We start from the raw sequence: 27,565 nt of genomic DNA on the forward strand, positions 1-27,565 counted from the left end.
AAGACACTCATGTAATAAGTGATCAGAAATTATTATTTGCAACTCAACCAAAATCAATATGTTGAAAATCCAGATGCAGTATCTCTACAGACAGTTTAGGGATAGAAACTCTAGGCTGTCGTAGATAAATTTAAAACAGAGAATGGTTTAAAGTGCTAAAACACTATGTTAAAGATATATTCGTTATCACTATTGTCTTTTCTTTGCTGCACTAAGCTGGAGGACACTACCTGTAACACATTTGTCTCCCAGAAAGCTAGATGTATTAATTATATGTAGTTATACTAAATTTAATTTAATGCATTCTGCTATTCTCAAGAATTCCTGATTGTTTCAGAAACACAGAAATCAATGAGCACCAGCAGACAACTGAAAGAAATGTTACCCTACCGGTATGCACACATCTTTTGAGTCAGTGGCTTCTTTTTCAATATTACTGCTAGACTTACGCAGAAGCACTGTGTTTTCATACATTTTCTTTCTCAAATAATTCAGGTGTCTTCTCATCTGTGGCTGGAGTATACTTCTTCTCTTGTAAAAATAAAAGCCCTCATTTTAACCAACTCTGTATAACAATTTTGTTTCTAATACTGCATGTTACTCCAGTATTATTCTTACGGTGTCCTGCCTCTTCTCGTGCAAGCCATTCTCAGATTCTACTGAATCAATTAATATTTGAAATATTGTATTAAACATTAGTGCTCTATTGTTACGTAAAAGAGCAACAAAAATCGCAAATTAGGAGTTTTTCAGGGTGTCACTTGATGCTATGGGGATAGGCAGGTTCTTTGAGGGATCCTTGGTAGAATGACCAATGGCCACAGGGTTGTGGTTATAATTCGAGCTTTATTATTACACAAAAATTTTATCAGCATAGCTTATTGTTTTGTACAATTTCTGGCAGTTAGCATAGCTTATTGTTACACAGAATTTTTAGCAATTAGCATAGCTTGCAGTTAAACAGAATTTCTAATAATTTGCGTAGGTTTCTTACTGTCTAGATGTTTTATTTACCTAGACTTTTTAGTCACCTGGACCCTCTGCAGATCAGGTCAAATTCCTAATGATCAGCATGTGATACAATAATTGTAATCTAGACTCAGACTTTACCTAAAAGAACATGAGTTACTCACTCACTCCTCGGAGGAAGAAACGGTGGAAGCATCCCTCACCCCCAGGGGATCACAGGGTTTGCCGTCCAGCAGCAGTTCCCGTCTAAGCCCACTTGCAGCTGCTGGATTTTATAGGCAGTATCTCATGTGCTGTTATGCTTCTCTGTTCCGTAATAGGTGCCACCACATCCTGGCGACAACACTGGTGGGCAAACTGTCTTATCACAATGTTGAAAAAGGGGTAGAAAGAAAGGGGAGGGTGATAGGTGATCAGCGTGCTGACGTATTATGGCTGTTTGCCTTATAAAATGGCATTGGTTACGCTAACCGTATTACGAGGTGTTAGGAGCAGGGGGTACTGGGCACACTGGGTTAAGGCATTTCATCAGCATACAGTATTTGAGAAGAGGTTCAGTACTTTGATATAACAGCCAGACTTCATCTTGATATTTTTTTTGATTTATTATCTTCACTAGAAATAATCTAACAACAGTTTTAAATACTTTCGTGATTAAACTTAACTGCAAGCCTAATGAGTAAAACATACAATTGATCAATAATAAAATTACCTTTACTTAATGGATGTAGCCTACGGCAGTTTTCCTGACTTTAAAATTTTGAAGTGACTAAAGCTGTTCCACTTCTAATTAAAAATATATTTTATTAATCTACTCCTACTTTTACTACTGATCATCTGACATCTGTATTTAGGCATTCCTTTATGTTTGTGTGAAACAGAGAAAAGTTTCTTCGTATATTGTTGCATAATTTAGTGACTTCTTTCTCTCCACAGGGAGGCTTTTCTCATTCCTAATTTTGTCTCATCTATTACACCAAACATGCATGCGGAAGGGAAGGTTTGATTAGAGGTATGCTCAGAAGGACAATATAGTCCATAATGGAGAAACATAGATTTTTAAAGGACCTCTGTGCTAGCTATTTTGCCTTCCTATGTGTTATGACCAGCTGTGCTGTCCCAGTAGCTTGTGTTTGACTGAAGTATGTATTTCGGAGTAACTTCAAGTCTTGATCTGAAGACCCCAGAAGATGGAGGATCCATCATTTTCTATGGAGAATCCACTGTTTTCTTTGGTAGTGTAGTCTTCTGAACTCTTTCACTATCACTTAAAACAACATGTTTAAAATGTCTTGCTTGAATTTGACTAGCCTTGATTTCTTCCCAGTGGTGCTTGCTATTTCTTGCTCTGTGCTAATTTAAAGTACTCCTTAGTATCCTTTAGTATTTTCTTACCATGATATCACTTACACAGTAATCAGATCATCTTTCAATTTGCTTGTACAGAGCTGTCAGGTCCTCCATCTGCACGAGTGTGATCCAGATAATATAGGAGTACATTATCATATTTCTGATGAATTAGCTACTGCACATGATATGATGTTTATGCTGGATTTATGTTTTTATGGTGGATTTATGCCAGCTACAGGGGAACAGACATTACCTGATCTGACACAGAGTGGTGCAGACACATGATACTTCATCCAGCATGAAGCTGGTCAGGATGAAATTACCTTTTCGTAAATTTAGGAACAGGTTTAAACCAGCAAGATTAATTTGTTCTGCTTTTGCACGTGGTATCAAGTAGCTGCAACATTTTTTATTTGATGTGAGGTATCCTAAACGAGATTTATCATGTTACTGAACCACAGCTGAAGTCCCTCAGTTCAAGACTTTTTTTTTTCCCTCAGCCCTCAAATAATTTCTGTGGCTTTTTTCCTGTCTTTTCCTACATCCATTGCAAAATGAAGACATCAGTGTTGGATGTACAATACAATGCCAGAGTTTTAGTAGCATATCTAGAGACAACATCACTGTTCTGTTCCCATACGCTACTCCCATGCTTACAGATCGGAAGAGCGCTTTTTGTTTTGGAGTCACACTAGGAAGCCCTGTGTTTCCAGGCTACTTTGAGCACCCTGGAGCTAATGTAACCACAACTGTAAATGGTGTTACAATCTACCGCTCCCTAGGAATGGTTTGCGTTTGTATGGCTGCATTTCTTTGATTTTAAAGTAACTTTTCTGTATGGGCTTAGTGCTCAGTAATGCTGTTCTACCCACACTGATGTTCACCACTTGTCTAAAATTTGTGCCATGTGCCAGCTTTATCAGTGGTAATTTTGTACTTATTGTTATGTTGTTGAGCAATATGCTGGAGTGTTGTAAGGACCACCCTAATCCTCTTCTGGAAACTCCCTGGGTTAATGCTGATGGCTCCTCACTGACAGGACTTTTTAGGACCTCTCTGCTTGCTCGGTGGAGCCCTGTGACACAGCCAGGTCTGGTAGGTGGTGTGCTCCCATCTAGCACACTGCTGAAAGAGCAGGGAGATGGTCGTCTGAGTACCAACTGCTTGCCAAAGAGCCAACCATCCCAGAGCGCAGTCTAATACAAAGATTTGCTGCTGGAGAGGATGCGAGAGGGGGGTGGATGGAGCCATGAGACCTTCCCCCTTCCCGCCTTGGCCCAGAAGCAACAGTCCAGCCGCCTGTGGTGAACCATGACAGCAGTAAGCTCTCCGTCTTTCTCTGCCACCACTAGGCAGCAGCCTCTCTCTTTGTGGCAAGCACAAGATGGTGCGTTCCCTGAGGCTTTCATGAAGGGCTAAAGGCAGATTGCTGCTGCTGCTGAGGGGAGGAAAGGGAAGGGAGGAATCCCCAGTCCCACCCCCTGCCTCTTTGTCTGCTATCCTTAGTTAGCCAGCTCTTCATCTCTCAATGTGCACTTTATTACCGCAGCATGGTGTGAATTTAATCAAATCCAAATGCTCTATGGCGCTAAGGCAAACATCCTATAAAAATCTGAATTTATCACATCTGGTTTAGGTAAGCTCATAGCTTCTTCATTTTCATAAAGTAGGGCCTGTGATGGTAGGGCCTCCAAAACTGATGAGGTGGGAAGGCAGAGAAAAGGAGGAAGAAAGTGAGAAAAAGCACTGAAAACCAAGTCTGTCATCTGTATATGCAACCTCTGTGAAAAGCTGGCCATGAGCTGAAAATGATGAGTGGCGTAAGATGCATGTACAGGAATACTTCTTGTGATAAATGACTTACAAAGTATTTTGCTTTGAAACGTAGTTTGAAGTACAGCTTTCCCTGCTAGAGAGGCTGTGCTGATTAAGGAATACAGTGAGAATGCCAGCTGAAGACCTCAGGTGGTGAGGAGAAGACTGTTTGAATCATAGAATGGTGCAGGTTGGAAGGCACCTCAAAGATCATCTGGTCCAACCTTTCTTGGCAAAAGCACGGTCTAGAGAAGATGGCCCAGCACCCTGTCCAGCTGAATCTTAAAAGTGTCCAATGTTGGGGAATCCACCACTTCCCTGGGGAGATTATTCCAATGGCTGATTGTTCTCATTGTGAAAAAATTTCCTCTTTTGCCCAATCAGAATCTCCCCAGGAGTAACTTGTACCCATTACTCCTCGTCTTTTTCATATGACTTCTTGCAAAAAAGGGAGTCTCTGTCTTCTTTGTAGCCACCCTTTAAATACTGGAACATGGTGATAAGGTCTCCCCTAAGCCTTCTTTTCTCAAGGCTGCACAAAACCCAGTTGTCTCAGCCTTTCCTCATATGGCAGGCTTCCCAGTCCTTTGATCATATTTGTGGCCCTTCTCTGGACCCTCTCCAGCCTGTCCGCATCTTTTTTGCACAGTGGGGACCAAAACTGAACACAGCATTCCAGGTGTGGCCTAACAAGCGCTGAGCAGAGTGGCATAATGGCTTCTTTATCTCTGCTGGTGATGCCCTTGTTGATGCAGCACAGCATCCTGTTGGCTTGCTTTGCTGCAGCAGCACACTGCTCACTCATATTGAGCTTGTTGTCCACCAGGACCCCCAGGTCCCTTTCCACAGAGCTACTCCTCAGCCAGGTAGATCCCAGCCTGTGCTGCACTCCTGGATTATGTTTTCCCAGGTGCAAGACCTTACACTTGTCCTTGTTGAACTTCATAAGGTTCTTGTTAGCCCACTCTTCCAGCCTGTCCAGGTCTTCCTGCAGGGTGGTTCTCCCTTCTGAAGTGTCCACTTCCCCACTCAGTTTGGGCTCATTGGCAAACTTCATCAGGGTACACTCGATCCCATCATCCAGATCACTTATAAAAACATTAAACAGCGTTGGGCCCAATATCGATCCCTGGGGGACCCCACTTGTGATAGGTTGCCAGTTTGAAAAGCAGCTATTTGCCACCACCCTCTGGGTGCAGCCTGTCAGCCAGTTCCTCACCCACCGCACAGACTGCTTGTCTAGACCGTAATATATCAGTTTCTCTATGAGGAGGCTGTGGGAAATCATATCAAAAGCCTTGGAGAAATCCAGGTAGACAATGTCCACCACTCGCCCCACATCAACGGAGCAGGTTACTTTGTCATAGAAAGCGATCAGGTTTGTCAAGCACGATTTGCCCTTGGGGAATCCGTGCTGGCTTTTCCCAATCATGTGCTTCATTTGACTTGTGATAGCCCCCAGGAGGATTCATTCCATAACTTTCCCAGGGACTGAAGTAAGGCTGATGGGCCTCTAATTTCCTGGATCCTCCTTTAAGCCCTTCTTGTAGATGGGGGTGACATTAGCCTTTTTCCAGTCTTCTGGGACATTCCCCAATCTCCACAACTTCTCAAAGATAATGGAGAGCGGCCTCACAATGATGGCAGCCAGCTCTCTTAACACCCTTGGATGGATAATGTCAGGGTCCATCGATTTGTAGGGGTCAAGCTCCTGTAACAGTTCACATACCAACTCTTCCTTCACTGACGGTGGGTCTGTTTGCATCAACCTGGATTTGTGTTCCCAAGACCTGGGGCCCAACAGTGCTGGTAAAGACAGAGGTGAAGAAAGTGTTGAGAACCTCTGCCTTTTCAGCATTGCTGGTGACTAATTCACCTCTCCTGTTTAACAGCGGGCCACTATTTTCCTTCTGTTTCTGCTTGTTCTTTATGCACTTGAAGAACCCTTTCTTGAAGTTTTTGACATCTCTGGCCAATTTCAATTCGAGCTGAGCTTTTGCTTTTCTAACTGCATATCACACCCTGGCAATGCCCTTGTAGTTCTCAACAGGTATTTGTCCACTTTTTCATCTCTGGTATGCTTCTCTCTTGGTTTTGAGCCGACTCAGAAGCTCGCAGTTAAGCCAAGGGGGTCTTTTGCTCCGCCTACTTTCCTTACCTTTAAAGGGGATGAACTGTTTTTGTGCTTCCAGGAGAGCATTCTTGAAAAACTCCCAGCACTTGCTAGCTCCTTTATCCTCCATGGAATCTTCCCACAGAATCCTTCCCAACTGAGCTCTGAGTGAGCTGAAGTTTGGTCTTCTAAAACCTAAAACCTTTGTCTTAGTACTAACCTTCAGCATGCTCAGCAGGATCCCAAACTCCACAGTATTGTGATCACTGCAGCCAAGGCTATCACTAACCGAGATATTACAAAGCAGGTTTTCTCGGTTTGTGAGTAGCAAGTCCAGCAGTGCCTCATTCCTGGTTGGCACATCTAGCATTTGCATGAGGAAGGAGTCCTCTATGCATTCCAGGAACTTGATGGATGACATGTGAGCTGCTGTATTGTTCTTCCAACAAATGGCTGGGTGGTTGAAGTCACCCATAAGAACCAGGTTCTGTTCACCCGAAGCTTGCTTAGGTGACCCAGATATTGCTTTGTTGGCCTTATCATCTTGGTTTGGAGGTCAGTAGCAGATGCCTACTGCAAGATCCCCCTTAGAGATGACCCGTCTGATCTTGACCCAGAGGCATTCAATAGGGCTTCCACAATCGCCGTATTTGACTTCTATACATTCCTTAACATAGAGCACCTCTCCTCCTCCTCTTCTTCCCTGCCTGTCTTTATGAAACAGCCTATAGCCATCCATCCAATCCTCCAGTTTTATGAGTTGTCCCACTGTGTTTCAGTTATTCCTTTGATATCATAACTTTCTGACTGAGCATTGAGCTCCAGTTCCTCCTGTTTGTTCCCCAGGCTGTGTGCATTAGTATACATACACTTGAGGTGGTTGGTCTTCTGGTTCTCCCGAAGAGAGGTTCTGTTCACCCGAAGCTTGCTTAAGTGACCCAGATATTGCTTTGTTGGCCTTATCATCTTGGTTTGGAGGTCAGTAGCAGATGCCTACTGCAAGATCCCCCTTGGAGATGACCCGTCTGATCTTGACCCAGAGGCATTCAATAGGGCTTCCACAATCGCCGTATTTGACTTCTATACATTCCTTAACATAGAGCACCGCTCCTCCTCCTCTTCTTCCCTGCCTGTCTTTATGAAACAGCCTATAGCCATCCATCCAATCCTCCAGTTTTATGAGTTGTCCCACTGTGTTTCAGTTATTCCTTTGATATCATAACTTTCTGACTGAGCATTGAGCTCCAGTTCCTCCTGTTTGTTCCCCAGGCTGTGTGCATTAGTATACATACACTTGAGGTGGTTGGTCTTCTGGTTCTCATCTTGGGAGGCAGCTAAGGAACACTTGTCGCTGCTGTGGTTGGCCTGGCTTATTCCCCAGCTGGTTGCAAAGGCGAGAGTGTTGCCACTTTGGACCCAGCGCCCTGAGTCCTCCAGTTTAAAGCCTGCCTCACCAAGTTGGCCAGCCTGCTGCCAAAGATTCTTTTGCCTCTTCTAGACAGGTGGATCCCATCCCTCCCTAACAGGCTATAGTCATCAAAGAATGTTCTGTTGTCATAAAAGCCAAAAACCCTCATGACGGCACCAGCCACGAAGCCAGAGGTTGATTTGCATTACACATCTATTTCTGGCTGCACCCTTTCCTCTAACTGGTAAAACAGAAGAAAAGATAACTTGGGCACCAATACTTTTTGCTTGCACCCCCAGGGCTTTGTAGTCTTCCTTGATTCTGCCCAGGTTCTGGCTTGTGGTGTCATTCATGCCCACATGACAAAGTTTGCTGCATTTCTATTTTGCAGTTCAGCTTCAAAAACCAAAGATGGGAAACAAAATATAAGATGATGAGAGGAAGCCATCACAATCAAATTCCATATAAACCTTAATGCTGCATTTCTCCTAGAAGTGAGAAAGACAGAGTAGCGAGGGAGCAGGGGAGATGCCACCATGCTCAGTGGCACGGGCAGAAGGCCTTGTCTCACTGACCTACAAAGCTAATCCTGAAGGTACTGGTGTAAAAGACAGGGTGCTGCACTTGCCACCCACTCTGCTGCCCATAGTATCTGAGGCAACAGCTATTTAAAGAGGCATTTCAGTTTCAAATACCACCTAGAGTTACAGTTGGTTATTTATTGTCTTATCTTGCCATTTTGTCTTCAATCAAAACCATAATCTTTTACTCTGTCAGTATATAAAAAAAAAGTTGCTGAAGTGCACTCAGGTGAATCTGACAGACATTAAGTAGGCTGCTCTTTCAGACACAGCTGGATCCCCAAACCCCTTTGATTGCAGGTGATCCATTTAGTGTGCCTGTACTGGGTTTTCTACAAATTGGCATCTTTCTAAAAAGATCAGGGTAAGCAGGCTTTCATGGCAAAAGAATGGGAAACCAGGAGCATTTGATAACAATATCCCTGCATAAGTTTTTTACACTTCTTTTGGCCAGTTCCTCTCTCTCCAAAACTAAGGTGGGGGAAAAAAGAAAGAGACTCTCCCGCTCCCCAGGCTCTGCAGAATGTGGCTTGTGTAGTTAGTCCCTTTTTAAGCCCACCTGTACTGCCTGGTTGGTCAGGCAGGTGCAGCATTTACCTGGACATGCTGGTCATTTTTTCATGTAGGTGTGCCTACTTGTGATCAGTAAGAAAAGCAGCTCAGGCCTCCAGAGAAATGCAGCTGGACGCAGGCCTCAAAAGAGTAAGTAATTTATAAATTCATTTGCTCATAATTTTTAGAGGTATTTTGTATTGGTTCATAAGGAGTTTTAGTTATGTTTTTTGAAACATGAAGTGGATAAACAGAGAAATTAGATTAAGTCTGAAGTATATCTATATATTTCTAAGTGGCACTCTCCTTGCCAATAGTGAATATAATCAGACCACGTAATAACCACCAGATTAAATCCAGAGTTTAATTTTTTCCCCATAGCAATAGTTATTTTATCCTTTTGTCTTAGAAAATCACCATCGTTAAGTGTCAATAACTAAAGACATTTTCATTATTGGCCTCGTGAAACCTCTCATTAATCTCTCAATACACAACATGCGGGTATTTGACAAGTAACAAATCCTATTCTCTGTTTTGCTTCACCTCGATGCTTTGCAATAGACCCTAACCATATTCATTTTGGCCTTCACCAGCTACACAGTAATACATTTGCGTCCTGTCTCCTGCTGTTTGGACTTACCAGTAACTCTAGATTTGGTAGTGACATCCCTAACAGAGGCTGGCCATTTGCTCTGCCTCTTTCATGTGTTCCTTGCTCGCCAATCAATGAGCTTAACTTTTTGTGATTCAGTAATGCTAATAGCTAATTTCTCTTCAGTGAAAATACTAGATTCATTGCTATTTTTACCCAGGTTCCTCAAATTAATGTATGAATAGTCAACAAAAATATCTCTTTGTATGCTTTGGCATAGAAGTGTAAAAATGTTCATGTACCCAGTGCTGGTATGGAGTTTGCTTCCTTGCAGTCTCCTCTAGCATTATTAAATACCTTCCTACTTATGCTCTTGTAATAGAATACTAGCTGATTGCCTTCCTAACTATTAGCACAAATAATCCTATCTATAAATTCCTTTCCCATTGGGAGTGGGCTAAGATTACAGAAACCTATAGTTTTTGCCCAGCCCAAAGTCTACCCACATAATTTTTCCTTTTATCTCTTGGACTGGAAGAATTTCTGCAGAGGTAACTTAAGACTTTTATCTTTCTTCACTTCTTTTCAAGACAACGTGCCTGTTAACAGTATGTTTCTATCTGATGTCAGTTCATTTGTCCTATTTTGTCATTACCAGGCAGCTTTACAATCCTTTATGGTTTTATAACCATATATGTATTTTTATGTATTTATACTCCAGGTTTTCTTCCCAGATAGGTGTTATTGTGTGCCACGCTCCTGCTCTCAATTCCGCATCATAGCCACCACTCCTACTATGCCACCTAAGGCCGTAATTCCCTAATCTGGTTGTTCAAGAAGGTTTTGTATGCTCATGTGCTGCACAGCGTTACGATTTATGATTCCAGTCAACACTTGTTGTCTTGCAGTCAGTCCACTGGCCTGAGCTCCATACACGGAATGTCTATTCTGTCCTCCAGAAGTGAAGGGAAGCACAGTAAATGCAGAGCAGGTCACAGAAGTTTTTTCTCTATGTTCCATCTCTGCTACCTGGAGCAGTGCCATAGCTAAAGGAGTATTCATGTTTGCTCTGAAACTTCTCTGTCACTCCTATTTGCCTGTCACTGATAAATACACAAAGGCTTGGTGGGTGCTCAGTCCCAGCTGCTCTGCGAAGAGCTGTTCAAATTGCAGTCCCAGGGCAGAGACCTGAAGTCCCAGCCATGAGGCTGTCACCAAGGCACAAATAGGTCCCTCTGATAAAACCTGTGTGAGGTTTGGGCCCAGTGAGGAAGTTACAACGCTTGATATCCTGGGAGTTTAAAGCTTTGTTGGAAGATACATTCTGAGCACTGAACTTTGCTGAGCTTTGATAAGACTGATGAGGATGTAAAGATCTGGATTTGTGTTACCAGATTCCTGCTGTTGATATTGGAAAAGCAGGGTTATAAAGGGCTATACTAAGAGAGAAAAAAGATTAAAGTATATACAGGAGTTTCAGTAAACGTTTTTAATTAAAAGTAATAATGCTTTTACCAAACAAGGAAATTACTTGTTTTAATCAGGGGATGGCTGTAGAATTCCCTTATTGGGGCTGCTCTTTTAAATAGGAAATAAAAAACAAGAGAAAAGTTTTAAGGTTCATTCCATATGCACAGTGGGAAATTTGTTATGGACCTTGCTCTTTCAAGGTCCACAAGTCTATTTTTTTGATTTCTTATCGTAAGAGAGGTAGCCATTATGGGGGAAGGTAGCACATTTTATTGAGCCAATAAATATAGTTTGACAAAAGGAAAAATTTTCACAAGCTCCTTTGTGTACTGAAAAGCTTATACAATTAGGTCATTTCTAAGTTTTGGGGAGCTTAGTTAAGAATAAAAATTTATCAAATAACCTCCATCCCAGACACTGCACCTATTTCCCTTTGTGTAAGTTATATTCTTGGTATCTCCTTCAAAAATCAAAGTAATTTTGGTCAAGACAAATTATGATAGAGAAATACTTTCAAACTATGAATCAAGAGACTATTCTTAAGTTACACAGCTTGAAGTGTCCTCCTCTCCCTCTAGATGTTGATTTAAATGTGGCAGGTGAATTGATCAGTAGGATGATCCTTACTGAATTTGGTCACATAATTAAATTCATGTACATCTACACCCATTTGAACATAAGAGCTTTGTTAATCTTTGCTGACCACTCAGCTGACATTATAGTTATTTTTTGGAACATCTCATAGGTACAACAATAGCAATTAAATTATTTCATAAAAAAATTAATACTAAAACTGGGTTAAAATATTCAGTGCAGGAAGATGGGAAAAGTCAACTGATAAGCAGAAAAATACATATATTTTTCTATACATCCAAATTCATTTTAAGACCCAGCTAAATTCTATCTAGCTGTGAACTTTGGAAACATCAACTGCTACTGTATTAATACCTAAGGATGGGGAGAAAGTTTCACTGTTCCTAGAAAGATGCATCAAAATGTGACCTTCAATAAGAATAAAAAAAGGTCACGTTTGAGGGAAGTTGGTTTTGACCTCCTCCTTCCTAATTACTCTTTATAAACATGTAATAGAGTAGCAACACCCACAGTCAACTTTTGCCATATATAAGATAGCATTTTGCTTATAACTATGCTAGCATTCACCAACTTAATCCAACACTTTCCATGCTGGGAGACTGCCTCCCAGAAATGTCTTTGGAAAATGTCAGTGTATCAAGGTTGTCTGCAAAGAGATGTGTTGTCTACTAGAGAAAGAGGGTTTATCTATCAGAGATATTAAGGAACAGATCAGTTCCCAGGCAGGACTATGCTGGAGCAGATCCTGGGGCAGAGTGACAACATGCAGCACTTCGACATAGTGGTAAAGATGGGCTGAGCAGCTTTCCTAGAAAGCCAATGGGACAATGCATGTGTGTCTATAAAACTTCTGATGCTCCTGTGAACAATGAAGGAGAGGGAAACAACCATTGAATTTACATGATGCTATTGAGTACTTTGTGTTTGTTTGGTTCTCTTTAGAACCTTTTTTAAAAACAGAATCATTAAAGTGTAGAGATGCGTCTCTAGGTGTTCCCAGGAAAAGCAATTGAAACTTGGCGGAGTTGTTTCTGAGAAGTGGGTTTGTATCTGTTCAAACATCAAGTTTGTCAGCTAACATCTTTAGAGTCTGCCCGTGCAGAGCAGTTCCTCTGGTTCACCTGAGGCTATAAGCAGGACCAAAGCGTGTTAGTCTGCAATCCAGCCAAGTATTGTCCAGGCTGCCACTGTAGGGGCAGAGCAAGACTTTTCATGCATTTCTGTCTGGTAGGGTGTTCAACAGGGAAGACGTGGTCTCCCAGCCAGAGTCCTGGCAGCATGGATTAGGAAAATACAAGTTGTCTTGAATGCAGAGAAATAAAAAAACACTGTGAGGCTTGCAGCCAGGGTTAGAAGGTGGGAAGACATAAAAAGGTCAGGTAGGACAGAGTAGCACAGGAAGGGACAAGTAGGACATTTGTTAAAAACAGCTAGGGCAGAAGGTGGGGCAGGAGTGAGAAGAAATGGAAGGGAAAAGGAGATGATGTTAGAGGGCAATAGCAGGGTAAATCCAAGGATCAAGGGATCCTCTAATACTGACAATTTCTGTGTGTTGAGTGTTTCACTTAGCAACTTTCAGTGTTAGGAAATCTTTTGACACATTTTGTGAGGGAGCAAAGATGACTGTGACTCAGAGTCAGCCCATGGTAATGGTTTTTCTCAGGAAAAAAAAAAAGACATTAAGTCCTCTGATCATTTTAATATGAGCACAAACTCAGGACCTGACCTGTCCATTTCAAATTCTCTTCCTCTCTGTGTGTATGTACCTGCCATGGATACCATGAGCTCATACAGGTTCAGAAGAAATTTGGATTGCTACCTTTCCAAATCTAAGACATTTCAACCAATATTCTTCAAAATGTGAGCCTAAGGATTAAAAATTATAATTTTCAGCTTTAACATTTTTTACCATCTTGGAAAAAAATGTATGCAGTGTTTCTGGCCATTTCAGTTATGAAGAAGACTTTCCCAACACACAACAGGTCTAAACTGCTGCAGAGGTTTACTGCTGAATCTTTCAGTTTCTTAGAGCAACCTCAGTTTTCTCATAGATTTTTTCTTTTTTTGCAGCAACACATAGCTTACACATCTCAAACTACTTCGTGTAGCAGAATAAACAACCCAGATGTGTCAAATCTCACGTGCTGAGGGTGAGACTCCTGCAGCTGGCTGTCACCTCATGCACCCGTGTCTTTAGGTGTGTATCTCCATCTCCTGTAGCCCCAAAGCATTGCTCCTGCTCTGTGACCCCCTCTGCCAGGCATGGCTGCTTGGGCTGACCGGCGAAGCAGCTGGGAGCCTGCTCACTGTGCATGGAGCAGTGAGCATGCTGCCTCTGACTCTGAACACATGCCCACAGGTCTCTGAGGGTGGACATGCTCCCCAGCTAGAGACTGGCACCAGAAACCCTCCACCAGCAGGTACCTGGCCTGTTCCTCCCTCACACAAACTAACTGCATGGGCACTTGGGAGAGAGGAAACCCAGGAGATCTGCACCTCCCCTGATGTCCACAGGTGTCCAACTTTGCTCTGGAACAAACAGCCAGCTTCTGTTGCAGCAATTGTGTAGATCAATGCTGTTATATGCCCCAATTATGCAAAGAGTTTGTAGTTTATTGAAACATGACGTTATGGAGGCAGTGCAAAGCCAACAGAATATGGAATTAAATAGTATAGGAAGTGTGATGCATTTTCCATGTACAGGTCAATATAAACCATATTAATCCTATGTCATTGCTGAGTCCTTTCCAGCTACAGGATCAAGCAAAGCTGCTGCAGAGGGAACAAAGACCTGTTAGGAAGCTCAAGAGGAGCAATCCTGTCGCTAAAGATACACAGCCATAACTGCAAAGGGAGAGGGACAAAGGTGAAAGAACTACAATGAAACACAGGCAGAGTGCAGTGGTAGGGCAGCAAGAGGGACAACTCCTAATTGGAAAAAAAGCGCACGAAGAGCGATAAAGAAGGTAAGAATCTGAAGAAAGAAGGACAAAGAAAGGACAGAGTTAGGAAGGCTGGAAGAGCAAAATGGAGACAGGGCAGGAGTTTAGGCATAAAAGAGGAAAAGAAGGAATTATTGGAGTGGAAAAAGTCAGAAGTATTTTAAAGACTATTAGCGATGTGTCTTGCAACTCTAGAGTCTAGTGTATGTTGGTCGGATACAGTCGGACCAAGATTTAGCTTTGGAGGGGCATAGCTTACCAAATACCTGGCTTTGTTTGGTCATTTCTCAGCACCATGTGGACCACTTACGGAAAATAATTACACTTTCTCTAAGTGCAGTTGTAAGAGCGCAGATTTGTGCATCCTTGAATTTTGTACCATTTTTCATGTAGATGTGTCCTTTTGTTCTGCTCACACTCTCAGCCTCTGTGAACTCTTTGAACTCTCTGCTCCAGTGGAGCAGTGAGCTTTTTGAAGTGCATAGCATAGTGTCTGGTTAAGTTACTCTGGCACACGTTTCATGCTTTTGGCAGAGACCCACAGTTTAGCAATAGGAACAAAGTGATCTGTCTTCATAAATATCAAGTGGTTATTTCTGGAGAAGAAGAGAGTGAGATACCTTGCTGAAATATATGCTTTGGCTGGCTAAGCCTTTGACACACCATTGCTTAGATAAAACAACAAACATTCTCATAATCTTTTAAGTACTGCTGCCCTTTAGATACTATCAAGCAGTAGAGGTACGCATGAAGCACCATAAGATCTGCACATTTGTCATCACTGCAATCCATCTAGTCGTGTTGACCCTTGTCCTGTCCTGTAATCCTCATACAAGTATAAATCTGGACAAAGTTTAGTTAGGGTTTCAACTGAGATAGCTGGCCTGGCATTGAGTTCCGTCCGCAGCCTGAGCAAAAAGTTTTGCTCGTGCTAGCTTTTTTGCTCAGCTAATTCCAGATCTCATTCCTGCACCCCGGCTTGTCAGAGTCTCTCTCTCACCAAGATAGCCCCAAGTTCCCATTCCCAGAGAGTTCCTGGCCACATATAGTCCTCAAATTTTCTTCTTAGTGTTTTGGCCTGTGCAGATGAAATTAGCACAGGGGAGAGCTCCATGAGCTCCCGTGCTCTGTAACAACCAAGCCTGCAACAGCCCAGAATTCTAGTTGCTGGGTAAAATACACAGAATAAGGAAAGATGATCAGTCTCAGGACTGCATATGCCTTTGCTGATGGACGTTTGTCTGGCCTGTCCTTAACAATTGCCATTGATGGAGATTCCTCCAACCCTTCAGCTAGTATGTTCCAGTGCTTCTCTGTCCTTCCCTAATGTCTAAGCTGCATTTTCTATACAGCTGTTTAGGCCTCTTACTTCTTGTTGTGTTCCTGACAGACAGGGAGAATGTTTTACTCTTTTCTTCTTTGCAGCAACTTTTTATACATTTGTACATAGTTGTAATGTCTTCCACTGGTTTTCTTTTAGCTTAAATAACCCTGAGTCCTTCAGTCTTTCTACATGTCACATTTCCCTGACCACAGTTGTTTTTCTCTGGGTTGCTTCCACTTTGTCCTTGTCTTTTATAAAGTGCTGGACACAGTATAATTTAAGTTCCTATTAACACCATGCAAAGGGGAAAGATTACTTCAGGTGTCTCCAACAGCACTCCCGTTCTCGCATTACATTTTAACATTTGCCTTTTTCGCAACAGCCTGACATCATTAGCTTATGCTCAGTTTGCTACCTACCAGCACTCCCTCTACTACCCAGCCTGTTCTCCAGCTTGTCTTTTACGTTTGGTCAGTCTTACCCAAGTGTAGTATTTTGCCATTGTCTTTATTGAATCAAATCTACTGTTTTAAAAATATGAAACGAGTATTTCAAGATTATTGTAAACACTAGCCCTCACTCTTGGTGTGCGCAGCATCTCCCAGAGTTGTGCCAGCCACAAGCATTGGGACTATTATTTTTTTTCCCCAGAGGCATATCATTAATGAAAAAAAGCCTGAGTAGTACCAGAAAAGTCTTTTGCAGAACCTTCTATATCCTTCTAGTTTGGTAGTGAACAATTGTTAACTTGATATAATGATATAATTTATCAATCAATTTTGCAGGCACTTAAACTAACATCCTCTAAACCAGGAAATCCCAAGTTACTTATAAGATTGACATGTGAGACAGTGTAAAAATCTTACTAAGGTCAAGACATGGGACATCTGCTGCTGCTACTACTGTCCCTTTCCTATAATATAAACAATTTATGTCAATTCCTTCACTCAACAAACCTATTTTAAGCAAATAGGATTACCTAAGTTAAATATAGAAATGAGTCCTGCCTCCTGATATTGTAGATATCAATCCCAGTCAAGGAGGCTGTTACAAATATTAGTGTTTGGCTTTTTAGACAAAAGGTCCATCATGCCGTACATCCTGGACTTCAGGATCCTGGCTGTGTAGTGTCTGAGGACAAACTGTGGGTCTGTATGGGATGGTACTGATTTCAACAGGGATCTGTACGTATTTCTTTCACTCTATTAGCTTCAGTTTACCTTCTTTGGCTATGAAAAGCAAAATATTTTAAAAACAAATCCCTATCTTTCCAATGAATTTGCCCAGTTTGGCAGGTGATGGTGAGAAAGATATTAACAGCTGGTTTTAGGCTCTTGCTTCAGTCGCCTTTGGTTATAGGCATTCAATCAATTTTTCCCAATCTTTAGTTCAGCTCTCATTCAGATGTCCTTTCCACATCACAAACAGAAAGGAAGAAATAAGTGGTTAGCTAATAGCAAATATAAATAAAATAATGTTTTGTAATTAAGAGTATTTAAAACCTATTTGGTGTTTGTACACCAAAATGGAAACATTTGAAAAACAAATATACCAATATAAATGTACACTGTGTGTAACTTGTTGATGGATTGTGACTTGCTGATGCAGCTTGTTAATGCACGAATCACAATAATTCTGTTCGTGGTTTCCCTTTAGAAAATACATAACAACTGAAGTATAGGGTTTTGTTCCTATACCTGCTAAAGCCAGTAGAAAATATCAATGCTTTTCACGATTCAATGCCTTTTTTACCAGTGACAAGGAAGAATCCTCCTTTGTTGGTTCTAACTAGATGCTGGTAATCACTGGGAGATACCAGATTTTTCCAGTGACAGTTTCAGAAATAATGGAAGAAGAACAAGAGGAGTAAGGAAGTAATTTATAAACAAACTTGCAAAACACTTTTGAAACCTCCCTGCTGTTGTGAATTTAGAAGAGCAAAAATTTTTGCCTTGGAGTCGAGCCTACACAGTTCTTCTTTACTAATTAAATCCAAATACCCATTCTTAGGTCCTGTTCCTTTCCTTTTCCTTCCTTTTTTCAACCACTTGTATTTTATTAAGTATAGCACATCTAATAATTCCTGTATGCAATGTGAAGAGGACTCAATTTCATCCCTAAACTTTGTTTGTCCTTCTTACTTTGCTAACTGTGTAGCACACCTAAAATTTGTAACAATCAATGAAGCACTACTGACTAGTGCTAGATACTCAGGATGACTGACTTCAGGTGTTTATAGTGTTGGAACTGAGCGTTACGTAGCTCAGATTCCTTAAATTTATCCGAGGTCAAATACATCATGGTTTTTTTTCAGCAATGATTGACAATAATATAGAAGCAGCATATTATTTTTAGCCATTCGCATCAGATACACATGCTTTTGCAAATATTTGCATATTTTTCCTATAATTCCACTTTATTCAAATGCAGTTGTAAGCAAATGACCTTTTCTAACCCAGCACCAAGGTTTCAACTTGAAGTCTGTATTTAACTGCGTGGCCAGAAGTCAAGCGCAGTTGCTGATTCCCTTTGACTGTCAGTCTTTGATGGAGTTGGCTTCTGCAAGTGCTGCCATCCACAGTGTCAGCCTTCCTGGGATAGTGAGTATCACTCTGGAGCTTCACTCGTAAATGCTGGTGTTAAGCAATTGCTTATCTATTCTAGGGAGTTTACTCTATAATTTTTAACTTGTTCAGTTTGTGTGTAATGCTGTTAGACTAGTCATGAGATATTACAAAACCCTGAAGTTGTCATACTGGATTAGAGCAGAGGTCCTTCACAGTCAGTACTCTGTTTTGACAGAAGCCAATATTGGATCATTCAAAAGAAAGTGCAGTAAATGGTGGTCTGCTGCCCAGGTGCCCACCAGCATCAACTTCTGCTTCTCTTAAATGGAATACCATTTATCCCCTGAAATATGAAAATGAATATGCATTCCAAACCTTTAGACTTTTTCTTCTCTTTATTAAAGGACCTGCCTGTGTCTGTAACCTGTTGTTATCCCCCTTCTTCTCCCAGTCTTACCGAGCTCTTTACTTCAATATTGTTTCTAGATTACATTTAACAGACATTTCTTTTCACAGAATCATTAAGGTTGGAAAAGACCTATAAGATCATCAAGTCCAACCATTAACCCAACACCACCATGCCCACTAAACCACTAAACCATGTTCGTGGCATTCAAACTTACTTCCCTTCAGTATCATGAAAACTCTTGGTCACAGCTATTCAGCTCTCCCAAATAAATTATTTTCTAATATTAGATGTTATTTTTTATCTCTAATATGTCTGTACTTATTAATCTCCAGTCCAAATTCAGCAGCCTCAATGGTTCAGTACGGCAGTCTCTTCCACGCCTCTTCTTATTTTGCCACTGAATCCTTCTGCATTTCTGCTGTCTTTGCCTTAAATCAGTGCTGCCCAGACTTTCTGCTCTCCATTGCCCTTCTTCTCAAGAACTCCTCAAACCCAAGCATGGTGCCATCTGTCTCGGGGTTTCCTCAGTCCTTCTCCCATCCCTTGATCAGATGTGCGCCTGCGTCTCTTGCCCAGGAAAGATGAGTCTGCTCCTGCCAGAAGTCTTCAGCCAACCCTGAACCTGCTACTAAGAGACCACAAAGAAGTAGTGTCCCTACGAACAGGCTTCAGGTTGGATGAATTTCATAAGTGGGCCACAAACAGCCCACAGATTGTAGATTGAGTAAGTTTTTTTAGACAGAATACTTGGAAATGAACCTGACATGACAGGTTTACTATCATTTTATACAGCTAAATTTTAAGCTTTTCAGTAATATGTATGTCTTTCTTCTTCCTTAAATTATAGTCATCAAAAGTTTGTCCAAAGATCTTTAGAGGAACATGGAAGTAGGATGTTTTGCATGTGGCTTGGAAAGAGGAGCTAATTCCAACTTTGTGTTAGTCATAACTAGATCTGTAAATCTGCATGATTAAAATAAAAGGGGAGTCCTCTTGCTCCCATCACAGTCACTGGACAATGATTTAAGATGAGTTTACAAACTGGGCCATGGACCAGCAAGTGATTACAGTTATCTGATGGTTTCACACAGTCCCAGTGATGCAGGAATCGGGCATGGAGCAGCCCCCGTCCTGGTGAGGAAGACGTGCCCTGCAGCTGGCAGTCATCCGGTGGCATGCACAGCCACTGTGCACCCTCTGCACTGGTGGGCTCCGCAGGCAGCTGCAGCTAGACATCAGCTCAGGAAAAAAAGCTCAGCTCCTGAACTTACAGCCTTCCTTACATCAGGAGATGAGATACAACTGCAATACTGCAGTCAAGAGATCTGCTGTCTGTCCTGTACCTGCAGTGGGTATTGCCAGGGGCTTAATGGCCAGTCCAGCATTCCTGCATGCCAGCGTTACTGGTGTGTGTGTGACCTGGGTCGTAGCTCAGATTTTCTTCCTGAGGCTGTGCCAGATCATGTCTCACTGTGCACACCTTCTTAGCAATAGGGACACAGTCCACCCTCTGCAGTACAAGTGGCTGCTAATAACCTACTTGCTCTCCTTGTTTAAATATTCCTGGCTTGTTGACCTTTTTGGGCTACTGCAGAGTCCATAAGAGTAAGTGAGGAAGGGTAAAGCATCTTAAGGTAAGATGTTTGAAGAGGGGAATATGAGGGGTGAGGAGGCCCTACCCCGGTTTGTGATGCCGGGGCATCTGCAGACATGATGATAAGGGAAGGTTAAAATGCTTCATTTCCGTTTTGAAAGTATGTTGGGGTATTTTATTTTACTTTCCCTTTGAACTGATAGCAAGATTGCTTGCTGCTTGGAACTGACATTTTAACAGTTACATTTGTTTAAACCCAATCTGGGATAACTGAAAAATTTTGAATTGGGCACAGGAAAATTAGATACCAGATTGTGCCCTGGTGTTGACTATGCATGGAGTATAGTCTTGACAAGCTTCTCCTGTAAGTATTCAATGAGAATCAGTGTAACACAACTTAAAAATAGTAAAAGTTAAAAATTACCTCAGAGTGCAATCCACAAATAACCTACAGGATTGGGCTCAAAAAGAGAAAGTATGTGCAGATTTTAGTACAGACTCTTCAGCAGCAAATGTCTTTGGGACATGTTATTTGACATCCGTAAGTCTCCAGAACAATTACAGGCTTTGTGCAGGACATCACAGATACCCCAGGTAGAAGTCCATCATGTTTGTGAACATCTTGAGCCTTCATCCAAGTGGTCAGTTATGCTAGGGGCGCCGGCAGCTCCCCAGCAATGTGATTCCAGTGACAACCTATGGCAAATAAAACTGGTTTGAGGTTGGTGTCATCTCCCCAGGTTTGGACACCAATCTTTTCAACCTGTGCACAAGACAGATTGAAGGGAACTCCCCTGTTTCATAGTAGGGAAATCCTTTCAGGTCTGACTGTTCTGTAGTTAGTGTAACACAAATCACATAGTTTTGCTTATCACCTGGGGTACAGATATCTGTACAAACTAAGAAAACTGAAAGCACCCCCCTAAGAAGGGAGCTGCAGCAATGAGTCTAGAGAAGTGTCCTCTGACTTAGAGAGGCCTTGGTTGAGAAGGTACCAATAAAGCAGTGAGAATTGCAGACAGCACCTCAGCAAGGAGTGAGAAAAGGGACTGCGACATGTGCTCTCGATGTAGCAGGGTGTCTCTACCCTGCTGGAGAGGCACAGCTCACCTGCCTGTGTGACCCCTGCAGCGATGGCGCCCATACCCACCGCTCAGTGGAGCGTTTTCCAACGCTCAGTCCCAGACGGCCATGGAGTCAGTACAGACTGGATATTAGGAAAAATTTCTTTACTGAGAGAGAGGTAACACAGTGGAATAGACTGCTGAGGGAGGTAGTGGAGTCACCCTCCCTGGAGGTGTTCAAGGAGCGTGTGGACGTGGCATTGTGGGATGTGGCTTGATGGGCATGGTGCTGTGTGGTGTGGGTGGGGTTTTGTGTGTGGTTTTTTTGGTTTTTTTTTTTTTTTTTAATGGTTGGACTTGATGATCTTACAGGTCTTTTCCAACATTAGTGATTCTGTGATTCTGTGATTCTGAGCTGCGAGGGCCCCGAAGGCATTGCCCTCGCAGGGGCCTGGCTGCCTGGCCTCACTTGGACCACCAGCCCTCCTCACCTTTTGTACGTCTGGGCGGGATAAGTGAGGAACTGGAGCGTGTGGAGCCCGGACCACGTGGAAATGGTTCTCAGGCACCATTCAGCATGTTGGTTCATCCTCACCAGGGATGCAGGGCAGGCGCTGCTCCCCATCATCCAAGGGGAGCCGAAAAATTGCTGCAGGGACTCAGAGCAGCCCTGGTCAGGAGAAGTACATAACTCTCTTCTGGAGGCTGCCCAGGGTCACAGGGGATGGGCCAGGCATTCAGACAGTGCCCCAGCATGTGTAGGACAAGCTGGGTTATGGCCAGCACCCGCCTTCAGAGCGAAAGGCACCACATCAGCCCTGCCTGCCTTTGCAGTATCTCTGATTCCCGGCCCTTAGTTGATCCCCGTTAGACCCAGGAGAAGGCCTGGTGGCAGAGGGCTAGATGGGCAGATACAGCAGTAGGATGGTGACCCGCAGGGTGGGAGGAAGCCAGGTGCTCCCATTCTTAGCTGCCAGCTCTGAGCCCTGGACCCAGTTGCCCCAGGTTAAAACACCTCATGAGCGCTGGAAACATGCCAAGTTTCCAAACTGGAAAATGTGAGCTGCTACTGTCTGACCTACTGCATCTGGGCCCTCGAGAGGAGAAGACACAGCAGCAGCAGCATAAACATCTCCAATTAACAATCTTTTGGAGGAGGACTGAGAGCCCACTCTTAGTGGGTTATGGTAACATTTGTGAAAAGATTTCCACCTTCTGTGGAAAGAAGAACAAACCTATAGTTTCCCCCCATTTGGGTGCGGTTCTCTGGAGTTTTCCAGGAGCTGGACTAATACCTTTAAGATGAAATTTTATGCAATGTCAAATGATTTTCTCTTCAAAACCTGTCCTTCTAGAAAATAAATGATGGAGAAGAAGATGAATAATTTATTATTCACTCATTTAAAAAGAAGCTGTTGGCAATGGTTTAGTCAGATGCAGTGCCTTTGGCCAGTAAAGATAATAAAGGAATAAAGGATTAGTCATTAATACTGCACTGAAAGAAAAAGGTCAAATTTGTCATGGGTCTAAATCCAAAAGACCAGTTTTTGTTCTGTTATTCTAAAATAGTGGCTTTCAGTCCTCCTTTGATTTTCACACTGCAAAATAATTCCAGTAGAGATGCACTCTTCCATGGAATATTTTAACTATTAAATGTTCCCACTTTATCTCCGTTGCTTTTTCAAAACCCATCAGGAATAGTTTGTGCACCCTCAAGTAGCTATGTAGTACAAACCGACAAGTGCTGTATTCAGACAAAGACTTAGGGCATTGTTCAGACACAGAGAACCGAATCTGGCCTCTGGATTTACAGGCCCAAGGATATTTCCTTGGAGAATTTGCTCCACAACAAAGATTCTTGGATGAAATCCTGATTTGGATTTTCAAAACTGCTCTGAGGCGGGATTTCAGCGATGCCAGGATTTCACTCCCTCAACAAAAAATCCAGCTGATGCCTCCTGGCTCCCCTGTGATTGTATTTATACTTTGCACGCAGGTCCTTTCTGTCCTGCATTCACTGCCTCCATGGTAGAGAGGTCTATGGCTGATTTTTGCTCTCCTGTTACTGCAGGATAAGTCACCTTTCAAGGGTCTATAACCTTTATCCTGCAACAGCAGCATTGGGAAGCACCACGGCAACAATCAGCTTTTCTGGAAGCTGAGAAATGCCAGCTCGTGCTAGAAACTTCTGTTTGCATTAGCTGTAAAAATGAAGATACTCTCAAACATAACTGGTTTTGACAAAGGATAAAGCGGTGTAAGTCCCACTCCAATCTGCTGTATAAATTCCCCTCCTAAGCTCACTTTGTGTTCTTTGATATCATTCTCTCTTCTACACAATTTGCTTTCTCTAAGTTTCCATTTGTAAGTTTCCCATTTTTTCTCACAGCTGTTCAGGTCCAGTTTGTAAATATTGCTTCAACAGGCAGGTTGGATTGCTAAAGCTGGCCTCTCCTACTCGTAAGTCCAGCATCCCATTCCCGAAAGACAAAACCAACAATTATTGGTAACATCATTACTCCAACGAGCATTCCTTTCCATACTGTAATAAATATGGCAAATGTCAAACCACTGAAAAACATCTTCCACACCTCTTAGTTTTCACTATATTTAGAAATATTTAGCACTTCTGCATCACAACTGTCTTAATTGCTGGAAATCTGTCTTACCTTGCATTGGAAAGTAGTGAATACATTAACACATTATTGCTTGTACTCTGCTTGCTCACGTTCAGACATGCTCAGTATGATTTAATCTAGATTTATAATGTTATGACATCTTATTCCTCAGCTTGCTTAAGTTGATATTGGCAACCCAGGATGTGGATTACTTACCAACAATGCTTATATACTGGTATGATGAGCACCATCCAAAGCCCAGGAGGGCAAAGGAAAAAAATTAAGAGTGTAGATTTTTACCACATGCAGAACTTAATTTGCCACGTTAGAAAATACCTAACAAATATGAATATAACTTCTCCATTTCACCCTCCCAAGGATGATATGGATTGTCCAAAGTGTCAAGAGGGATACACCCACCTGAACCAAAGATATAGGGAAATTAAAACTATACAAGCACAAATTATTTGCTCCTACACATGTTAATGCTAACGTTAGCACAGCTTTTGTCTAAGGAAGCCCTAGGTGCCGGAGCTGCATGGAAATCTTGGTGTCTAGCATAATAGCTCTTCTTATTTTAAAGAAAAATTTGAAAGCATGGAGGAGAGGCAGGGACCAGAGGCAAAGCAGCTCCCCTAAGCAGCCAACAACATTGCTCTGCCTCGCGTCGAAGTGTCTGAGCAGAGCAGGACAGAGCTGCTGTGTGTTGGAGATGAGCGGAGGTCTCTAAGTGGAGCGGGAGAGGCTGGGAAAGGGGATTACAGCTTAGGCTCCATGCTGCAGGGGATGAGAGAGCCAGAGGGGTCTCCACACTGCCTTCAACTCCATCTGCCACCATTGGCTAAAGCCCTCAGGGATAGGTCCTCTGGTGGTATCAGGAGTGTTTTCTCCATAACAAAGCTCCTCCACAGTGATTGTGGCATAGTAACTGCTCATTTGGGGAACCAATACTGCAATTGGTACTGCCCCTCACTGCTTTGGTTTGAACATCAGTGTGCCCATGTGCCTCCACAGCATCCTTTGCTCAGCCTCTGCAGCATTACAGGATGGTCTTAAAACGAAAATGCTGTTTGTGGGCACAAGTTCCTCATTTTACCAACAAGGGAGAAGGAAGGCAGGGAGACATTCCTGAGGCAGCAGTGCATCTGGATCAGATTTCTAGCTTCCCACCTTGTACACAGTCCTGAAGGACCAGAAAAATGCGGGTATCCGCAGTATTTCTTGTTCCCATTAGTTGCTGATCTTATTTTGCTGCAGTTGTTTTCCATTTTTTTATCTTTATTGGCCTTTTTTATATTTTGTGTTTTGTTAAAGTTTTTTTTTTTCCTACAGCAGAGAAATTGCAAACACAATGTTATCGTGAGTAATGTGCTGACTTTGTTTTCTTATCTACCTTAGGACATTTATTTACCCCTTCTTCACTAGAGGCAGACCTTTCCCACTGCAATTGCTTTTCTTTGGCACATTATTCTGTATCTATAATGGCTTCCTCCAGGGGTACTACCTGATTTACTGTGCTGAATATCCAAATGATTGGTGCACCGACATCAGATTTACATCAGGTAATTACAGCTGCAGGATTCCCAAGATCTAATCTCTAAGCAATTTGTAAGCACTTTGAATTATGTTCTAATCTTCACTGAACATGTGAGTCAAATCAGTTGTGATGGAAATCAGCATAAAACCTGCCTGCTGGCCCAGATAAGACAAATAAATGTGCGGTGACTTGTTTTTTTTTTTGTGTGCTAGGTAGCCACCTTTGAAGATGTACGATGTTATGTGTTAGTCTCAAATCACCAGCCTTGTTTTACTGACACCACTCCAGAGCTTCCCGCTGCTACGGGCTGTGGAGATGCAATCTCAGGCCTCAGCTGAACAGGGATGTGCCCTTGCTCAGCCAGAAGTGTCCACCCAGCAGTGGCCATGTGCAAGCGTAAACTGTGGCTTTCTCTTCCCTGCCAGGGAGCTTTGCGCTTGATGCAGCTATTCCAGCCGAGAGAGAAAAGAAGGGCAAAACCCCAGCATAATTGAGGCTTTAGAGACAAAGGGCTCTTTTTTCTCGTGTAAGGCACATGGGAAGATTAGAGATCATGCACAGTCTGGTTGTGTGTTAATATGGTTCTTTTATATTCCGTAACTTAATAGCCTGGCTGAGTTTCACCCTGTAAAATCCCTGGAAGAATAATTGAGCAAGAGCAGCTAGGTGGCGTTACACATTTGGTGCTGCACAGAGGATGTTTTTTAAATGCACACATAGAAATTAAGAGACTAACATGGAGGTCTAAGGAAATGTTTTGGATATGACAAGTACAAAATAACCAAGGTACTTTCTGTGCTCTGTTTCAGACTGTGGATGCAAGTTCAGTCTTTTCAGACAGCATCACATATTAAAAATCCTGGGCGTTGTTTAGTAAGAGCTCCCATATCCAACAAAGAAAACACCACATCACATATTTTGCATGATAAATAAAATGTATATTTAATTAAAAAAAAGGAAATCAGCATTAGGAGTACTTGAAATATTAAATAAAAACCAAACAGTATGTCCTTGCTCTACAGACTCTTACCAACTTTCTGTTGCTACTGGAAGTGTTGAGGTTTTATCAGCAATTAGTCTTTTTTCTACACTTCGTAGCACACACCACCTCTATTTCTTTCCTTGCTTCCCAATCATTGCCAGAGGTGTTTTTTCTCAGTGTCTAATGTGGCATGAAATGTAGGGCATGTCACCTGCAGACAATCAAATGCCTCTAGTTTTTCAGCTAAATGGAGTATGGTCAATGAATCATTCTGGCCAGAAGCTGTCAGCATCATTCAGCAAGTAACTGCTACACGTGCACGCCCATAGCTCTGTCCAAGCAGCCTCGCTGGCAGTGGACTGAGCTGTGCTGAGATGTAGGTTCCCTTCCTCTCTCCGGTGATATGCTGGATAAGTTTGTGTTCTCTGTGCTCCTCCTTCCCCAGTTGTAAAATAAGAATAATGGTAGATGCCTACAGCTCAGTGGTTACTCTGCAGTAATGTTCACAGCCATGGCTGGCTGCCATCAGCCAGCAGTGTCAGTTGGGTACTTTGTGTCCCTCCTTGATGTTCAATAAATCGTGACTATGGCCAGCTGGGAAGTTCAGCTTTTTCTCACACCAGCTGAAAGTGCTCTGGTCTCACCAGCAAAACAGTGTGCTCAGGCTGGTAATTGTCCAAAGTTGCTCTCCACACTGAACCTATCCAATGCAGGTGATCCCAGAGGACTGCGATCCCACAACTGACACAGAGATATAGGGTTATTTGTCACCAGTCACCTACGCTTCTCCTGTTCAGTAGCCTTCTCAGTAGCAGTACATCTTTTGACTTGAAAAAGAATCCACCCACCTCACGTTAGGTCTCCTGTCTGCCTGCTCCAAAGATAAACCTCATATATGTGCTTCAGAAGGGATAACTAGGCAGAGCTGTCTTTCTAATCCATTTCTTGTTTGTTTCTTAGGCCTCCTCTTATTTCTCCTGGGAATGGGAATCAACATTCACAGTGATCTCCTGCTGCGCCAGCTGAGGAAACCTGGGGAAGTCACTTACAAGATTCCTCAAGGTATATTCTCATCCCCACCTCC

General features: G+C 42.5%; 1 protein-coding gene across 1 annotated transcript in view; it reads left to right on the forward strand.

Annotated features, from left to right (window-relative positions):
- The window catches only part of SRD5A2 (steroid 5 alpha-reductase 2), a 30,949-nt gene that overhangs the window by 1,565 nt on the left and 1,819 nt on the right, over nt 1–27,565 (forward strand). Inside the window, exons 2-3 of the mRNA XM_059835743.1 lie at nt 25,361–25,524; nt 27,442–27,543. Of these exons, the coding sequence (XP_059691726.1) occupies nt 25,361–25,524; nt 27,442–27,543 (266 nt within the window). The remainder of the gene's footprint in view (nt 1–25,360; nt 25,525–27,441; nt 27,544–27,565) is intronic.

This window comes from Gavia stellata, chromosome 2, assembly GCF_030936135.1.
Source record: "Gavia stellata isolate bGavSte3 chromosome 2, bGavSte3.hap2, whole genome shotgun sequence".
Classification (NCBI taxonomy): domain Eukaryota; kingdom Metazoa; phylum Chordata; class Aves; order Gaviiformes; family Gaviidae; genus Gavia; species Gavia stellata.